The following is an 18,693-nucleotide window of genomic DNA, read 5'->3' on the forward strand; positions in this document are numbered from 1 at the left end:
GACGACGGGGGTGACGACAGGGGCGACAACGACAGATGAAGTTACTACGGGTAGGTGGGGTAAAGGTGTGGGGTGGGGTTTGAGAATGGGTTGGGTAAGGGGTGAGGTGACATGGGGGTGGAGAAGTGTTAGGAGGTGTAATATGTGGGGTAAAGGGTAGGGATTTCGTTTGGGGTAGGAGTGTTGAATGGTGTGGTGGAGTAGTAGGTACGATAGGGTGTGGTGGGAGGATGTTGGGGAGGGATGGGTTGTGAGGATATGAGTAGTTTGTGCGAGGGTATTGTGTGGTATGGGTGGTGTGGGGTGCATGGGGTAAGGGGTGGTGCGAGGTTAGGGTAGGATATAGGTTAGGGCATAACCACTGTCTGGTTGTAAGTGGGAGTAAAGATGTGGGGGTGGGAATGGGTTGGGTAAGGGGTGAAGTGACATGGGGGGGGGGAGGAGTGTTAGGAGGTATAATATGTGGGGTAAGGGGTAGGGATTTCGTTTGGGGCTGTGTAAGGGGTAGGAGTGTTGAATGGTGTGGTGGAGTAGTGGGTACGAAAGGGTGTGGTGGGTGATGTTGGAGATGGATGGGTTGTGAGGATATAAGTAGTGTATGCTAGGGTAGTGTGTGGTATGGGCAGTTTAGGGTGCATGGGCTAAGGGGTGGTACGAGGTTAGGGTGGGATAGGGGAGGAAGTTAACCACTGTCTGGTTGTAACATTATTTTATTTAAGCAAAACACCATGGTAATGATAGTTCAAATTCATGTTAGCTGATATATTTGCATTATTAATGATATTATGATTTACATTTTAATTCATCATTCACAAATTATTTATGAATATGGTCGAAATGGAAGGCACTTATTATTTTGATTAAAACATCAATTGTAAACCTGTATTTTAGCTAGAGTATCTCGAGCTATGTTGGATGGCATGTATTGGATAACAGAAAAGTTAATATGATGACATGGTGAATTATGTAGAATAGAAATATGAAATGAATGAAGAGAATGATCAAGTGGTTCCTATAACACTGGGGCAGGGTGAATTGCGAAGAAATATGAAGCGAATGTTTGATCAGATAAAAAGCAATGCCTACAAGGGTATATGAAAGAGAGTGAGGACAAAAAAAGCGTGAAAATAAATGAATAATAAATAATGAATAATAAAAAATAAATAATGAAAAACAAATAAAGATGAAGCATAGTTCAATCTAGGATTGAAAATAAAACATCTTGAAAGATGTTGTTGTGAAAGCAGGCAATACTTGTGGTTCATGAACTTGATTGCTTTTATCAACGGTTTTTCATATAGATTCCCAGGCGACGATTGAGGCGGCGACGACGGAGGCGACGACGAGGGTAACGACGGAGGCGACAACAGAGGCGACGACGAGGGCGATGACAGAGGTGACGACGGGGGTGACAACAGGGGCGACGACAGGGGCGACAACGACAGATGAAGTTACTACGGGTAGGTGGGGTAAAGGTGTGGGGTGGGGTTTGAGAATGGGTTGGGTAAGGGGTGAGGTGACATGGGGGTGGAGAAGTGTTAGGAGGTGTAATATGTGGGGTAAAGGGTAGGGATTTCGTTTGGGGTAGGAGTGTTGAATGGTGTGGTGGAGTAGTAGGTACGATAGGGTGTGGTGGGTGATGTTGGGGAGGGATGGGTTGTGAGGATATGAGTAGTTTGTGCGAGGGTATTGTGTGGTATGTGTGGTGTGGGGTGCATGGGGTAAGGGGTGGTGCGAGGTTAGGGTGGGCTAGGTTAGGGCATAACCACTGTCTGGTTGTAAGTGGGAGTAAAGATGTGGGGGTGGGAATGGGTTGGGTAAGGGGTGAAGTGACATGGGGGGGGGGAGAAGTGTTAGGAGGTATAATATGTGGGGTAAGGGGTAGGGATTTCGTTTGGGGCTGTGTAAGGGGTAGGAGTGTTGAATGGTGTGGTGGAGTAGTGGGTACGAAAGGGTGTGGTGGGTGATGTTGGAGATGGATGGGTTGTGAGGATATAAGTAGTGTATGCTAGGGTAGTGTGTGGTATGGGTAGTTTAGGGTGCATGGGCTAAGGGGTGGTACGAGGTTAGGGTGGGATAGGGGAGGAAGTTAACCACTGTCCTTGTGGACAAATTATGTTCAGATATGTCAGGCGTAAGCCCTGGTGGAAGTAATCGTGGTTTAGGACGTAGGGTGGGTATAAGGAGTGGGATAAAGGTAGGGATAATATGTGATAAGTAGTGGGTAGGGATGGACTTGATCTATTTAGGCCTACTAGGAGCTACTAGGAAGACACTCCAGAAAATTAATGATGAAAATAAACTCTTTCATACTCCCAAACAAGATTGGAAATAAATGATGAATGAATGAATGATCGCTGTCGCCCAAAGTTAAAGCTGGTGGTCGTGAAGACATGCGAAACTTGTGGTGGCTGTTTTTGTCATTGTTTTATCGCTATCAACAATTTTTCCTATATAGAGCACGAAATCACAACGACACAAAATATGACACCAATGAAGATGGACACTACAACAACAGGTGTGCAATCTATATCAGCCTTTGAGAATGTGGCATCCATATTCCCGTACAATGCGACACCTGGAACAATAACTAATAACAGTGAGTTAGGTAAGTCAAATATTTATTTTCTGTCTTTGTAGTTCTAATAATTGTCGTCCATGAATTTGATCATACATTAATTTGTTAAAGATACAAACATATATCATTGGATCTGTATTAATGGAACTGTAAATTGATTTCACAGAAACAGAATTGATCGTTAGTGTCATGCATTAAATGTCCATTCCTCAATAACTATAGAATGATAAGGTATATTTTCAGTCATCTTTGACTGCGTATTAGCAATTTTATTCCTATCCTACAGCCATATTGTAACATTTCCATAAGTTAGATTAGAATAATATTTCTTTTCCGCAAAATATTAACTATCACTGCCAGATATGTCCCATTTCAATTTTGAGCCAAACAACTGATGGAATTTCGCCCAATGCGTGTTACGTACTCCACCAGTCGTGCTACGGCAAGGTCCTTTGATGTGTATAATCGTCTTGCAAGCTATGTACGTACTGTGTTATGGACATCGCGTACGTGTTCGACTAATATTTCCATCGTAATAATTTAACGACGGTTCCTGCACTTTATTCAAAATCTCGGATTTTAGCAAAATTACAGCACCTAAATTGAATTTTGCAGGGTATGTTAGTTTAATAAATCGTATAAAAAGTATTTTGACAAATATTGACGGCAAATGTTACAATACGGCTTTGTCAGCTTGCCTACATATTAGCATTTTTATTCCCGCTGTGAAAGGTAGAATTCCGTATTTTTATGTCACGTGATGAGCCTTGCAGCTAGTTTGAGAATAAATGATGACAATTTTTAAAATGTTAAAAAGATGTTTCTCTTGAAATTACCCTTGTTCGTGAGAATAAGTCTTAAATTTGTCTACATCATGTTTCATATTGACATAACCTATTGCAGTATTCTACCTATTTGAACACAAAAACCGTGAAGAAGATTTCCAGTTTGATAGCGAAGGTGATTTGGCGCTTACAATTCCAAAGGAGTTTCTCGCGTCTGGACTTCATAACGGAACCGGTAAGTTATGTTGAACATACTCGTCGCACACATTACCCTAATGCTTAAAAGCATTAGGGTAATGTGTGCGACGAGTATGTTTCTTTGTGAGCCTGTTTGTTTTCTTATGAAGCACCATTAAAATCACTTCCAAACATGACTTGAAATATATATAACCACCACGTTTCAATAATCAAGGCTGTCTACCTGGGCTGTCTAGTAGCCCTCCCTCACTGACATCGGATTTAATGTATACTAAATGTACACATTAATAATACATCCATATCAAAACGATGCACTTGTCGGCTGCTACATGTGTCTCATTTCACATAATAGATAGGATTAAACACCAGACTCATCTCCGCAGTGGAGGTCACTTCAAATCATCCGAAGTCACATGGGTTAGGAATACAGAGAACATTCCTTATACAATTTGATATGAGTCTGATATTTATTCCTAGCTATTATGTGAAATGAGACACATGTAGCAGCCGACAAGTGCATCTTTTTGATATGGATGCACACATTACGAAATGAGTAAAGGATATATCTGACAATGGAAGTGTTTAACATCCTATGTGGCAACCGTACAGATTAGTTGCCTCTAAAATGTCATTTTAAGGGTAGACAAGATATTGTTGGTCGAAGCAGCCAAAAATTTATTGTCTAAATCATTGCCCCCATACACTGCTTATCACGTGCAGATATAGGTAGTGTATGTGCTTCGTCCGTGATTCGGAAGTCACGTAAAGCCGTTGGTCCCGTGTACAGGAAGTGTCAAACCCTGTGCACGTTAAGTGTCAGAGCTATTACAAAAGAGAAGGGGGGCCATCCCCGGTTCTGATATCTGCAATCAATTCTAGGTTCCAGGATCGTTCATAGGTAAAAAACTATGCACGTTAAGCCCGTGCGACAATACTCAATTTGAGGTATGCACGTATATAGGAAGAAGAAGAAGAAGAAATCAATATATTAATGAAAACTAACACTTTGATGTTTTGCAAAAGTTCATTCTACAAATCATATACTTTGAAAACCTGCTTAGTTTATTGTTGTTAATGAGTTATGCACATTTTACAAAAGTGTTGTTGTTTCAGCCCTCTTTACAACATAACTCAAGAACCACAGGACCTATAAAAGCATTTCTGTGATATTTGAATTCTTCTACATGCTCACAAGGAAATGAGCAGTGCAATTTTTGCCGAAACTCGCTACCATTCGCAAGATGTTGTGAACTACCAAATCGCAACACTTTAAAATAGTGTATTACCTTAATGGATTGACTAAGTGTCTTAATATTGATGTAATTACAATCCGGATTATTTTTCATACTTGGCATGGTACTACAGTGCATCATTTAACAGTTGTTCTCAATTATCAATGAATAAAAGACACACAATAACATTAATTAATGAATACATTTTTGTGACAGGTTATCTCACAGTCGTCATTAAGAAAACCCCAACTGATGATACTGAATACTGGGGTGATGATTCGGGAGAAGTATACCACTTGCTGGGAAGTGCATTGGTTTCAATAAACCTATTCAGCATAAATGGCACTCTGAGGAAGCACGAGGATGAGTACAATCCACTGAATATTTCTTTCCCAATAAAGGTAATGTCAATCATAGCGAGAGTAGCACAGTATAAGCAGTAACTCAACATACAGTTATACAAAAGCATAGTGTTATAGATATAGGGAGAGGATTATGGGTAAATGTAGCACACAGTTAATCTTAGAAGGTTGCATATCTTAAAAAAAAAAACAATTGTGAACTACCTTTTTATCTTAAATTATCATAAATAATGGAAACAAAATGACCAAGATTTCGGTGAATAACGAACGAGGTGTGGCAGACATCCGCCAATCATATTACACAATGGAGGCTAACTCTATAGCCCGGGGGTACTCAAGTTTGGTTTTGGTAGGGACGTGCCGCTGAGAATTTGAAAGTGGACCCATAAATATACCAATTTTTCAAGAAATTTGGACCCATTGATATACCAAAAGTCAAAATTTTCGGCCGAATTTAACCCAAATTGTCTTAGTTTTTACAAATTTTCCCAAAATTTTGGGAAAATTTTGAAAATTTTCGCTAGATTAAGGAAAAATTGGGCTATTTTCCGAAAAAATTGAGAAAATTTTGAAAAAAGGACCCATTCATATACCAAAATATGCTTTGAAAAAGGGGTCATTGATATACCAAGAGGCTGAAAATGCTACCCATATTTGCGGCACGTCCCCGTATGGTCATTTGTACTGAGTACCCCCCCGGGCTCTATAGTAGAAGTCCATCCTGTAGAGTTCGTGACCAACTCATAGAACAAAGATTTGAAAGTTATTTTGGGATCTTTGATTGATTCTGAATCAATTTAGCTTGGGCTCACCTCCTGAATCTTCCGGGCATTCCGGGTAGGGGCCAATCAAGGTTACATGGGGGTCAAATTTTCAGAATGCTCCAATTATGTCAAGTAATATATCAATTATATTTGAACAATGAATAAAACATTGCATCTTTTAAGTTGTGTTCACTTCTCTATCTATTTATTTATTTTAACACAGTATGTAATCTGTTCCCACAAAACCTGGCACATATTATTAAGATTTAACTTGTTTGAGATTTTTGTACAGCTATTCTAGTACATGCATACTTTTGGATTATGGTACAATTTGTCCAGTATTTTTAGATATGTGTGTCTAATGCGTGGCAATGCACTTCCGAGAAAATACAGCAATGAACTTGTCCCAAATCTGAATAAGGTTTAACACAAGTCAACGGGAAATTTTTGACTAGATAATTATGCTTCTCTTAAATGCTTGTGTTTATATTAATGTAATATATGTATCACATCCAAACATACCAATAACCACTAGTCAGTTTTAGACCCGGGTTTGACCATTGTGTATGTTGGGGAGGGGTCACATAAGATTAATTAAACAGTGCTGAGTGTAACCTGACTGCTGAAATTCAGTGATTTGCTCATCCGGACGATAGTAAAAATCATCCAAATTCAGATTTTGGTACCATTGTCAATGTCATAGATGTGTTAACACAGCCTGCTAGCATTGGCTAGTGGTTCAGCCTAAAGCCGTGTATTTTAGACAAAATCAGGCATTTGACAGGAATCTGCAATTATAAATTAGCTACATGTATTTGAATGGGGCTTCAACTTCGTCGATACTGCTGTTTTCTTTCGTACATTTGTTTTTGGCCAAATGTTTCATTTCAAAATTACCATATGACAATATGATTTTAAAGCAATTTATAAACAGTTTAATTTATTTTACACTTTCGCTGGGATCACTGAATGGGACATTAATTCTTTGTTTGGCAGGATCCTCGTAGTCGGAATACTTCAAAGCAAACCAAGTACAGCAAGCTAGTTTGTGCATTTTGGGATGTCGAAAACACGTAAGTTAATAGAAGTAGCGTGAAATTTGGATGAGGACAGATATTTAGACATTTTACATCTGCACTGCCTTCATTAGCGACTACTTTTTTGGTTATTTTAGTTTCGTCTTCTTTTATGCTAAATGATTTTGTATATATGTTATGTTTTATGTGTATTGGGCAGAAATCACTCCAATCCTGAGACTATGACACACAACTTTTAGTTCTAGCTTTTGTGTCATTCCGACTTGATTCTTGGGCATAATTTTTTAATCCTTGTGGCATTATCATGTCTATAAGTTTGTTTAAGTGTATTATCTTTCTCATCCTTTAGGGAGAGCGGAATTATGTTGTATATGGTTTCACTTTATTGTAAACCAATGCTTTATCACTTGGCTAGCTTGAAGTTTGGGGTTTCGCTCTCTTGTGAACTCATGGTTTATAGTTTAAGGTAGTGTTAAGGTATTTTATCATGTGGTAGAAATGTGACTTATGTTTCATAGTTTTTCATTTCGTTGAATGTCTTTGAATAACTGGCAGCATGTACAGTAAGAACAGTGCAGACTTCATTCATTATTTTAATATAATTATGCAAAGCGGGCCATTAAAACCTTAAGAAGTTTTTACAATCATGAATGTAGTCCACAGTAACCCCATACTGATGTCAAATCTTTAAGTTCGCTGAATGGAAAGACCTATGATTCTAATTATTATTATTGTCATTGTCTAATATTATATTAGCATGTGGTCGCAAGAAGGTTCATTGACGTATAAGGCAGATACTAGTGATAAACTGCAAAGCTGTGGATTTACCCATCTTACAACCTTTGCTGTACTTTTCGAATTTTCGAAGGTAATGACTGTCATTAATAATGCTAACAAATTCTTACTTTAACTAAAACGTCATTTTGGACAAGCTGCTATATAATACACATTTTGTAGTGCGACATTTAATTATTCTAGTCCATAAAACTTTCTCTGAGGGAGGTTAAAAACTAGAAGGTGTATCATTGCAGGGCAGTGTTTGGGGGGGATGATTGACTTAATTTTGATGTCGTCATTGGTTTACCATGTAAGCACAAAAGTACGACAAATGATTCCCAAAGTGTTTATGTTATCCAGCAATATCTTACTAGTCTAAATCCGTTGGGGCGTGATAGTACATTCCACTGTAAAGTATGTTTTTCATTTTTTTTCGCGTGTGACTACGATATGTAATATGATATCTACCTGAAAATTCACATGTATGTAACATTGGTTAGTTGGTATAATGGTTAGCACTCTCGCCTTAGAACGGATCGGTCCGAGTTTTTCAATACCCGGCGTAGTCAAATTTTTTCCATTCATTTTAAATCAAAATTTGGTTTTTTTCTTCATCATACATTGCACTGGGAAATATATTTTGTGCACGTTTTTTCTGGGAGGGCCATAGAGCCAAAAACGCACCTCAGCTCTGGGCAAAATAACGTTCAACGTCCAGCAGTGTTGCCGTCACATTGTCATTTTTGCTTACGATATTGGCTGTAACAGGCTGTTGCCTCTTTAAATGAAGTTGTCCACCATCGTTTGGTTGCTGGTTTAGTTATGGCACAAACGGGATTATGTTACCTCTCCCTGTACGTGATTGAACCTTGAACACCGATTGCATGGTGTTTTGGGCCATATTTTAGGATGGTCATATGCCTTATTAACCCAAACGATCTTGATGTGGGCTTGACCGGGGTGCCCTGCGCGTGTTGTCCCTCCCACCCTGTGTTATTGTGTGGTATTTTTTGGAGGGGGTTAGGATTAAGGTCATCTATAGTTCGATGTCTTTCGCTGCAGAAAACATCAAGAAGAAAAATAAAGCCTAACAACTTATTACAGCATGGAAAAAAGGAAAATCAAAGTAGAGAACCAACATTGGCTGCTGAGAACTGAAAATGCAGTATCTCTCGCAAAGCCACGCATACCCGGCCTGCATAACATGTTGGACTATAGCTCGATCAGCCTTAAAAAGCATATACCGAAACTGATCCCCCTTCCGCATTATTCCCGATAATTACACTATTATCATCATCAAATCATGTCTGTTTGCAGGTTACGAATATGACATCATTGCCTTTATTGTACCTTGAAACCATACACACGTTTTATGTTTAACCTACAAAATGATCAAAATATATATTTTACCCACCATTTATATAGGGTGTTACCAATAATTACTCACCCGTGATTGACAAGTTGGTAAAGGTTCTCATCGGTACTTCTCTCGCCGCATTATGTATTGGTTTGGTCATCTGTGCAATCTTGTGGTAAGTGGACTTTTTTTGTTTAAGATTATAATAATAGTATTAATAATCATTGAAATGATACTGATTAATACATCTTAAAGGGGGGTAACCCTATTGGTTTTGGATATGGATTGTCTTTAAAATTATATAATAATATCAAATATCGCCCCCTTTATGCTGCTTTGTGAGAAAACGAGAGCATTTTCAGCGTAAATGTGAATAAATAGCCAAATTTGCAATCCAATACCTTAGTATACGTGAATTGCATTCTGGGCAGGCAAGCAACAGCAACAATAATTCCCGTTCGTATGACGACAATGCTGTACAATGCCCGGCCCGTATTGAACGGAAAATATTTGTTTTTTTCGTACCGTTTCAGAAAAAAAGGAAACAAAAGATATTTCCCTTGCAATATGTACATTTCAAATGAATATAAAAAGTTTGGGTTAAAAATGGAGAGGAAAAAAAACACCTTCCAATACCGGGTACCCCTCGGGGAAAACATAATGCGCTAACCGATTGAGCTAAATCTTGGAACTGTATAAGTATATACGGTGTACCGTCTCCTCAGCAGTTAGTGTGGTTCGCTTTTTCACAGAATGTGTATGACGCGAAACCAAAGTAGCTGTTGAGGAGACTGATTTTCGTTCATAATTCCCTGCCCAGAAATCCGAAGTAATATTTAGTATTTACAAAATGGTAGCCTGTAAAAACCGCTGTGTTTCATGATTTCTCCGGAAGTACATCGAGGAGCGTCAAATTTCAGGATAGTAATGAGAAAAATAGTATCTATTATGTGACACCAAAACCTCATCAACAATGAAAAAAATCGGGGGGATGATGCTGTCGATCGGGTTACGGACCTTTGAAATTGATCTAATTTCAAAGCAATATTGTTAAGTTGCTCCCGATATGAAAGGCAATGTCTATCTTAACACAGTTTACCCCTCAGTATAATCTGACAAGAGCAAAATGAAAATCATGTATTTTAGTGTAGGAACCTTTGCATTTTGCTTTAGACCACCTCACCTTAATTTTGACGGTTGAGCTTTACCACCAGGTAAGGTGGTGCGTTAAACTTTAAAAGGATGGATCTACGATTAGCTTAAGTCGTGTGAGTTTGAGTATAAATAGGAGCCTAATATGCTGGATGAAAAACTTTAGGGGCTGTATGCCCCCTTAGGGTTAAAAATACATGATAAATATAAAGCTTAATTTAAATTCATAAAAACTATAATACAAATTTTAAAATAAAATACTAATGATTGTTAATATACTTTTCTCCATAATGTATTTTACGTAGGAAACGAACATCCTTGGACAAGGAAAGGATCTTGATCCATGCCAACCTGATGGTTGCAATGACATTAGCGTACTTTATGACCCTTGCAAGCAGCAGCGCCAATTCGAATCAGGTATGTAATGAATTGCACATAATAGTTGCTGTAAGTCATTAAAAAGTACATGAAATTAATGCCCAAGAGACATTAGTAGAATATAGTTTTGAATAGCTCTTCTCATGGTCGATTTCATTATTTTAAAAGTCTCAACATTTTTCATGTTTATTTTCTAAATAGGAATGAACATTTCAAAGCCTTAGTGGCTTTCAGTCATTTCCTTCATATTTCCTCCGTAACCTTAATGTGTCTTGATTATTATGGAATTATGTTAATAAAGTCCACCCATATATATAGCAATAATGAAAAATTCAAGTGAGCGATACAAGAGGTCAGGCAAGTCAATGGATCTTAATTTGGCAAAACAAGTCTAAAAACATTTAATTGTGTTGTTTTATTAATTACGGTTTCGAACATGTCTATTCAACACCTGTGAAACAGTGGCGCGGGTGCTCCGTTCTTCCGTATGGTGCTGGCTTATGTCTGACGCTCATTACACATATTACCATGAAATAAATACCGGTATCTATTAGTTCTATCATCTCGTTCAGAGCTATACTCTGCTATTTGATATAAATAAATCTGCTATTTCATGTTATATGTTATGCTCTGGTGTTCTTTTTCATCAGATCGCCTGTCTTGCAGTAACCATCTTGCGGTATAACATGCTCATGTCAGTTTTTTGTTGCATGCTCGTCGAAGCTCTGCATCTTTACCGTATGATAGTGCTCGTTTTCGGGATTGAGAGAAATTTTAGAGTTGTTTACATCGTTATTAGCTGGGGTAAGGGCATGAATAAATAAAAGACGAACGATACTAGCGAATTCCGGGGAAAACTTAAGACCACAATAATCACATTGCGTTTTTCTAGCATGCATTGAGTTGCTAGTTGAGGTTTTGATTCCCGTGTTGGCGCCATTCTCCGATTTCTTGAGTTAACACCGGCAATTGCTATATGAGTTTGTTTGCAGGTAATATATCGTAGTACATTGAGTAGTTTAAGCCGTTCTTTTCCCGTGCTATGATTATATTTTCTTTAGTTATTACCAAAAACTGGATCCCTTCATGTGATCTGCTGTTTTTTCTGGTACGTGGTTCACGATGCGTAGCTCGGAACTGTACTTAAAATCACATTATAAAAGTCATCATTCTAAAGAAATGAAAGCAATCTAAAACTGCTGAAATGTTTCACTCGATGGCCAAAGTGACTGCAAAATAAACATGTGTCCCGTGAGACTGTAATAAGGGACAGGCCAAAAGGGTGATAATGGGGAGGGTGGTCATGGCCGACCAAAAGGGAAAGGCACAGTGGCGGTGCCAGGATTTTTTAGAGGGGCATTGAGGAAGCAAAGTGAATTTCAAGGGGGACAAATTTTGTGCAAAATTGCTGCAAAAAAAAAGTTAAAATTTTCGCAATTTTGAGCTTTTACTGGGGGGGCAACAGGGGAGGGGTCAAGATCTCTGACTGGGAGGCATTCTCCCCTCCCCCCCCCCATGGTGCAGCCACTGCAAAGGCCTGGGCCTCAAGGAAGAACAGATCATTTTTTATTGTGTTTTCAACTGACTGAGTGCCTAGGTTAAAGGTCCATAAGCGTTTGTCTGGTCAACTGGCAGGTTTGTGCAGGAACTAAATACCAACAATTACTAAATGTTTATACTAGGATTTGGGCAGGTAACCTTGTCCTAACATATCACAATGTTCTTCTAGATGGTCAGGACCTTGGCGAGTTGGACACTTTTATTATCATAGATTATGTTATGCCATAAAATGCTGAGCTTGTGTAACACTTTTATGAATAAATCCAGATGTGCTGCTAACCCTTTAAAGAAGAAATAAACCAAAACAAACAAAGGCAAGACATATACTGTCATGTCAGTTCAATGGGACGACGGTAATTTTGGTCTATTATTTTGAAGCAGCACAATAATTCATTTCCCTCACTAAATATTGCTAAAGGTGTGTGAAAAATGTTCAGTGAATTTTCAAATGAGCAACTTGCTTTACCGCTTTTGTTCGCATCATATAATTGGAACCATTAAAAGCCCAAAATTAACATGTACCGAGGATAAAGATTGGCGCATCGAAAGGAGGAGGCAAGTAATTTTGGACAAGCTGTGGGAATGTTTTATAAATTAGTTCGAATTAAACAAGAAACATGGAAGCAAACAACCAACGGGCTATATGGAAGATGTAAGCCTTAGTCTTCCACACAGGAATTTGAATTTCAAATGGGTTTACCTGAACGGATGAGGTCATTTGAATTGTATTTCAACTGGAATAGCCCAATATTACTAGTGAAGAAGATTAATAATATTCTTTATCTGGACTTAGCACCATCTCTTTCTTATTTTGTATAACATGAAATGGTGTGTTTCTAAATTATGGTAAATATCTCCATGAACACAATACATCAACTTCATGAACTTCACACAAAACTTTGTATTTTACTTGATCAGGTGTGCCTATGTTAATGACCACCGTTACAGCTTCAATTGGTAGAGAACATTTGCACGACCACGAAAGGTACAGTATAAACCAGAATTTATATGATCATTGTATGACCTTTTATTATAGTGTATAATTGTCTTATGACAATTTATATTATAAAGGTTGACAATGCGAATACAATGACCCAAGGAGTTGCATTGCTTAACTAACACGGACAATCTAAAACACTTAGTGTTCAGATCAGTAGCAAAATCCACGTTTTAATTTGAATATTTGTAATACCTGTAGCTAAATAAATCTAGTTGTTGTCGGAGTTCACTGTTAGTAAAATGAATGGCGCTAATTGGTCTTCTATAATAAACCAATTTATACGTGCCCCGTTATGATTGTTCTCATTAGATGCTGGTTGACAGGACAGTTTATTTGGGCCTTCATCGCCCCTGTAATCGCCATTCTGACGGTAAGTATTTGGCTCAGGGATGCAAGACTATCGTAAAGGACACTAGTGACATTTTTAAAACTTAATTATCAGCTTAAATAGTAATATTTGATACTTTAAAATGCTTCAAGAAGTATCATTCCTGATCAAATAGTGAACGATACCAATATTATGGTTATTTACGACTTAACCACGCAAATGATCTGACACTTGGGCTGTTTCTTGTCCACCTCTACTTTTCATAACTTGTGTGTGTGTGAATTTATTATTGCTGCTGTTATTGTTATTGTTATTATTATTATTATTATTATTATTATTATTATTATTATTATTATTATTATTATCAATTTAGATGACCTTATTAGTATTATTATTATTATCATTTAGATTAACTTAGTAATCCTAGTGATCATCGTGTGCAAAACCTTGGGAGTAGCTGAGGCTGATAAACAGGACGGAATTCATTCCATCAGGTAGGTTATCGACCTATAACATATGAAACATTTGGTTCCAGAGCAATTATAGGTGACAAGATCATTCAATATTTTCAAAGGTAGCAATTATAGGTGACAAAATCATTCAATATTTTCAAAGGTAGCAATTATCAATTTGAAATACAGGCAAATATAATAGTCATCAAACATGTGTCCTAGTGACATCAGAATTTCAGTAAAGTGTGCTAAGTTACTGAGTAGATGGTGATAAGACACTATTCAGAATTGTCTCTTTTAGTCTGATTGGATCACACCTTATATAAACAAGTGGTAAGACCTGAAACCGTTAAATTCTTAAAGGGACCCCAAATCACAAAAAGGGCATATTTTGTTTATTTAGCACTTAAAACATAGCTACGCCTAAACAATGTCAAAACATAGCTACACCTAAGCAATGTCAAAACATAGCTACACCTAAGCAATGTCTTGTTGTTCTATTTCTCCAACAGAATTGGACTGCGAAGTACAGCCTTGTTACTTCCAATGGTTGGAGTAACTTGGCTGATTGGACTCCTTGGCAACACCAACATAAACGTCGCGTACGTTTTTGATTTACTGAGTGCATTGCAGGTGAGTGTGGACACCGGGTGTAGACGCTTATCAATGGGGAAACCTCATAAGTCATCGTACATGTTTATAAAGCAAGAGTATTGTACGACGGTTATTCAAAAGTTCTGCTTCCACCCTCATATCTCAGCTTCTGCACATTGTAGCGCTTTTATATGATTATAATCTCTTATTGCAATTGGTGTTGGCGCAGTAAAATGAAATTAGGATTCTGTGTCTCGGAAATGGAGAAACTCTATACATAATTATATCTACAAAGACGACTAAACAATACCAAATTGAAACGGCCATAAAATACCATTTGATCTCTTCAAATGGTTTAAATTGTAGCTGACATAAAGAAAACAAATATTGAAATTATGTAAAATGACAAAAAAAGGGTTTATTCCCTCTAACATAAAATGTTGCCTTTTAGGAAAGAAAAAAAAAAAAGATCAAATAAGAACTCAGTAATAAAATTTGATGTTCCCTTAAAACGTGCATATCGAGCTAATCTCGTAGGAGATACACATAATATTTGTACCGTTTCCGGTGTGTCAAATCTTATTTTGGTTCTGAGGTCAGCTACACAAATTTGTAACAGGTATACACATTTGCTCTTATTTGTAGGTGACACTCTAATGTATAATAATGCTGAATACTATTGAATTGGAAATCGGAAGGAAGTCACGATTTCTTTTTACCTTTGTAATTTAGGGCCGAATGCGTAAATAACATGTTAATAATAAGACTACCCCTGTTTTCTCAAGGACATTACCATTGTTGTATTGTAAACATGGTCTGTTATTGATAATACCCTCTCTCTAGAAAAAAAAGGGTAGCTGTAATATTTGTCACTTGCCTTGTTGGATGTTCTACATTTCTTTCCATATAGGCTACAAGCATAATATGATGTTTTTTCACATTGCTCGCTTCAGCTTATGGATTGATCCACACCACATCAGGACCCAAGCTTGTCTTTTGCACTGTGCGACCGTTTACTTAAACACAGAAAGAATGATGTTTAATGTTTTGGTCTACTACATGATTTATGTATATTGTTCTCCTCTAGGTTTTTTTTTTTTTGCCATTTCTGCCACATGATATGTTTACACATTTGTCAATATTATTTTCTGTTAAATTCAGGGGATCTATCTAGTTTTCGTCACCTGCTATGTCAACTCAGAGGTACGTAATTGTAACCCGTAAAAAGGTTCTATTCGAATTTCCTTGGATAAAATGGTCCAAATATAATCAAATTGTGTTTAAAACACCCAAAGTAGCAAGTAGCAAATACAACCGTATGCGTTAAAACAATAAACAAACAAAAAGAAAAACAACAACATTTAAATATTGTTTAATATTCACAAATATTTTGCACGCATATTATAGGCAATCAAATGGGTGTGACCAGGTCGATAGCCCCATCCCGACACTTTATCCTATTATTAGAGATTTTGGCTGCAGAAGAAAGCTCGCATTTGTTCTCATATATACCAGATTTTAAGCCTGGATGTTTAGATGTTATGGCGAAATATGATAGCATCATCCACCCATGGTGGGATACCACAATTCTGTTCTACGTTTTTGCATCAAAACTGTTTGTGTAATTTAATTTATTGAATTCAAAACTTTTGTATCAGATTATTTAGATACAGCCCTCAATGTTAGGTATAAAACAGAATATATAAAAAAAATGACCGTGCCCCTTTAATATAAACTAATATTATTTTGGTTATGTGTTACTCCCAATGCTTATAATGTAGACATGATTTGATTCTCTTGTGTTTAAACAGAGAAGTTGGTTTAAAACACTTTCAACTTCTGTTGGTATAGTCTCAAGTACTATCTAGATCGATAAATAATACTGATTAAATTATTGATTTTCAGGTTCGTAATGCATTGAAGAGCGAATGGAGAAGAAGAACTGGACGGGTCGACCATATAAACGTAAGCCAAAATATAAAACTAATTAAAAATTGCACCATTCATAGATTATAGATGAAAAAATCAAGCTTTGGATCCCAGCAGAATCTCTACTAAAAGTAAAGTCTTTTATCGCGATTCTACAAAAAATCAAAAGCTCAGTCCAATAACGAAAACTTTGTTCATAAATATTAAATACAAAGTGCGCGGTCAAAATGACAACAAATTACACAAACGTTTGTGACGTACATATCACCTTTATTTTTTGTGTTGACTTTGGACTTAAGAAGTCTATTTTTCTGTCCTGAATTTTCTTCTTTATATTATACTGTTTGTATTTTGGTAATTTAAATATAGATTATTATATTTATTATTATTATAACAACATTCTTTTCGATGGGTGTCATTTTCTTTGGGAGCAGTCTCAAATGTTGGTGGTCCTATGTTTTGTACACCAAAAATGGAGTTGTAATTTATAATAATAAGAAAAACGTTTAGCTTTATTAGTTTATCATTATTTTTATTTTATTATTATTATTATTATTATTATTATTATTATTATTATTATTATTATTATTATTATTATTATTATTATTTATTATTATTATTATTATTTATTATTATTCAATACCAGGCTATGGGCACTGCAATGTCACGACTGAACACCAATGAAAGATCTAGAAACGTTGTTAATGACACTGAAAGAGGATTGATCGATTCGGTTGCAAATCAAGGTGCTGGCGTCGAAAACACTGCAGATGACGCAAATAGCGCTGCAGATAACAGGGAAAAAGCCACTAGCCATGACGTTGTTGATGACACCAATAACAATGCAAATCAAGGTGCTGGCGTTAAAAACACAGCAGATGACACAAATAGCGCTGCAGATGACAAAGAAAAAGCCACTAGCCATGACGTTGTTGCTGACATCCATAACGATGCAAATCAAGGTGCTGGCGTTGAGAACACTGCAGATGATGCAAATAGCGCTGAAGATAACAGGGAAAAAGCCACTAGCCATGACGTTGTTGATGACACCAATAACAATGCAAATCAAGGTGCTGCTGGCGTTGAAAATACTGCAGATGACACAAATAGCGCTGCAGATAACAAGGAAAAAGCCACTAACCATGACGTTGTTGATGACACCAATAACAATGCAAATCAAGGTGCTGGTTGCAAATCAAATTGATGGGGTCGAAAACACTGCAGATGATGCAAATAGCGCTATAGAGGACAAGGACAAATCCACTACCCATGACGTTGTTGGTGACACCAATAACGGTGCAAGTCAAGGTGCTGGCGTCGAAAACACTGCAGATGATGCAAATAGCGCTGAAGATGACAAAGAAAAAAACACTAGCCATGACGTTGTTGATGACATCAATAACGATGCTGACAAAAATAATGCAACTGATAAAGACAACACTGTTTGCGGTGTTGCAGATAATAATATTGATGTCGCCGATAACATTATTGATGGCGCCAATCGCGCGGTGGCGCCAGTAAGATTGCCTATTGGCAAAATAATTATGACTAAATTTCAAAATTGAAACGGTTTAATTACGCGCTATTCTGTTATAAGACAGGCGTTACTGTCTGAAATTGGTTTAGGAAACTGGAGATATGATTAAAATCCACAGTGACATATCATAAAGTTATATATTCAAATTAAGCATTTTCAGAATGTCTGCACAGAAAATCGTATTGATTTCCAGACAACACTAGTTTTAAACAATTATTGTTCTCAACCCATTGGAAATGGGAGATTTTCTTAAGCATTCTATGCATGCAGATTTTAATAACATAACAAAACAAAGATCCGAAAGTGTAAATTTCATTTTCAAATATGACATTCTGTCATATCTTTAGTTTGGTTTGGGCCGGGGAGGAGGGGGGGATAGATCCATGTGTCTGATAGGTAGGGGTCACTGAGCAGATTTCCATTTTCCGTCTTGTAATAATGTAATAATGTGTACATATCGGGAGGGTGGGCTTGTCGGCTGCTGCATGTGTCTCTTTTCATTTGTTGGCCTTGGGTGGATGCCGGACTCGTCCCGGGTCCCGGTCGCTTGGGGTCGTCCCCCGGGTTGCCTGGTTTGGGAATGTTTTATGTATTCATGTAGGCAATGTGGCTTGGGGATGATTTGGAGTGGCCTCCACGTAGCATGGGTCTGGTTTTTGTTCCTGGCTAGTAG

General features: G+C 37.3%; 2 protein-coding genes across 2 annotated transcripts; both read left to right on the forward strand.

Moving 5' to 3' along the window:
* The first annotated feature begins 460 nt into the window (after positions 1–460).
* Positions 461–11,305, forward strand: LOC140145273 (uncharacterized). Its single transcript, XM_072167038.1, has 9 exons — positions 461–467; positions 1,302–1,460; positions 2,459–2,608; positions 3,482–3,598; positions 5,010–5,194; positions 6,916–6,992; positions 7,713–7,824; positions 10,548–10,659; positions 11,271–11,305. The coding sequence occupies exons 1-9, from the start codon at positions 461–463 to the stop codon at positions 11,303–11,305; spliced, it is 954 nt and encodes a 317-aa protein (XP_072023139.1).
* Positions 11,282–18,228, forward strand: LOC140137739 (cadherin EGF LAG seven-pass G-type receptor 1-like). Its single transcript, XM_072159509.1, has 8 exons — positions 11,282–11,424; positions 13,099–13,165; positions 13,490–13,550; positions 13,917–14,002; positions 14,473–14,593; positions 15,716–15,757; positions 16,460–16,519; positions 17,130–18,228. Exons 1-8 carry the CDS (start codon positions 11,307–11,309, stop codon positions 17,685–17,687), a joined length of 1,113 nt encoding a protein of 370 aa, XP_072015610.1. The 5' UTR covers positions 11,282–11,306; the 3' UTR covers positions 17,688–18,228.
* Positions 18,229–18,693: the final 465 nt, after the last annotated feature.

The sequence above is a fragment of the Amphiura filiformis genome, chromosome 2 (assembly GCF_039555335.1).
Source record: "Amphiura filiformis chromosome 2, Afil_fr2py, whole genome shotgun sequence".
Lineage (NCBI taxonomy): Eukaryota > Metazoa > Echinodermata > Ophiuroidea > Amphilepidida > Amphiuridae > Amphiura > Amphiura filiformis.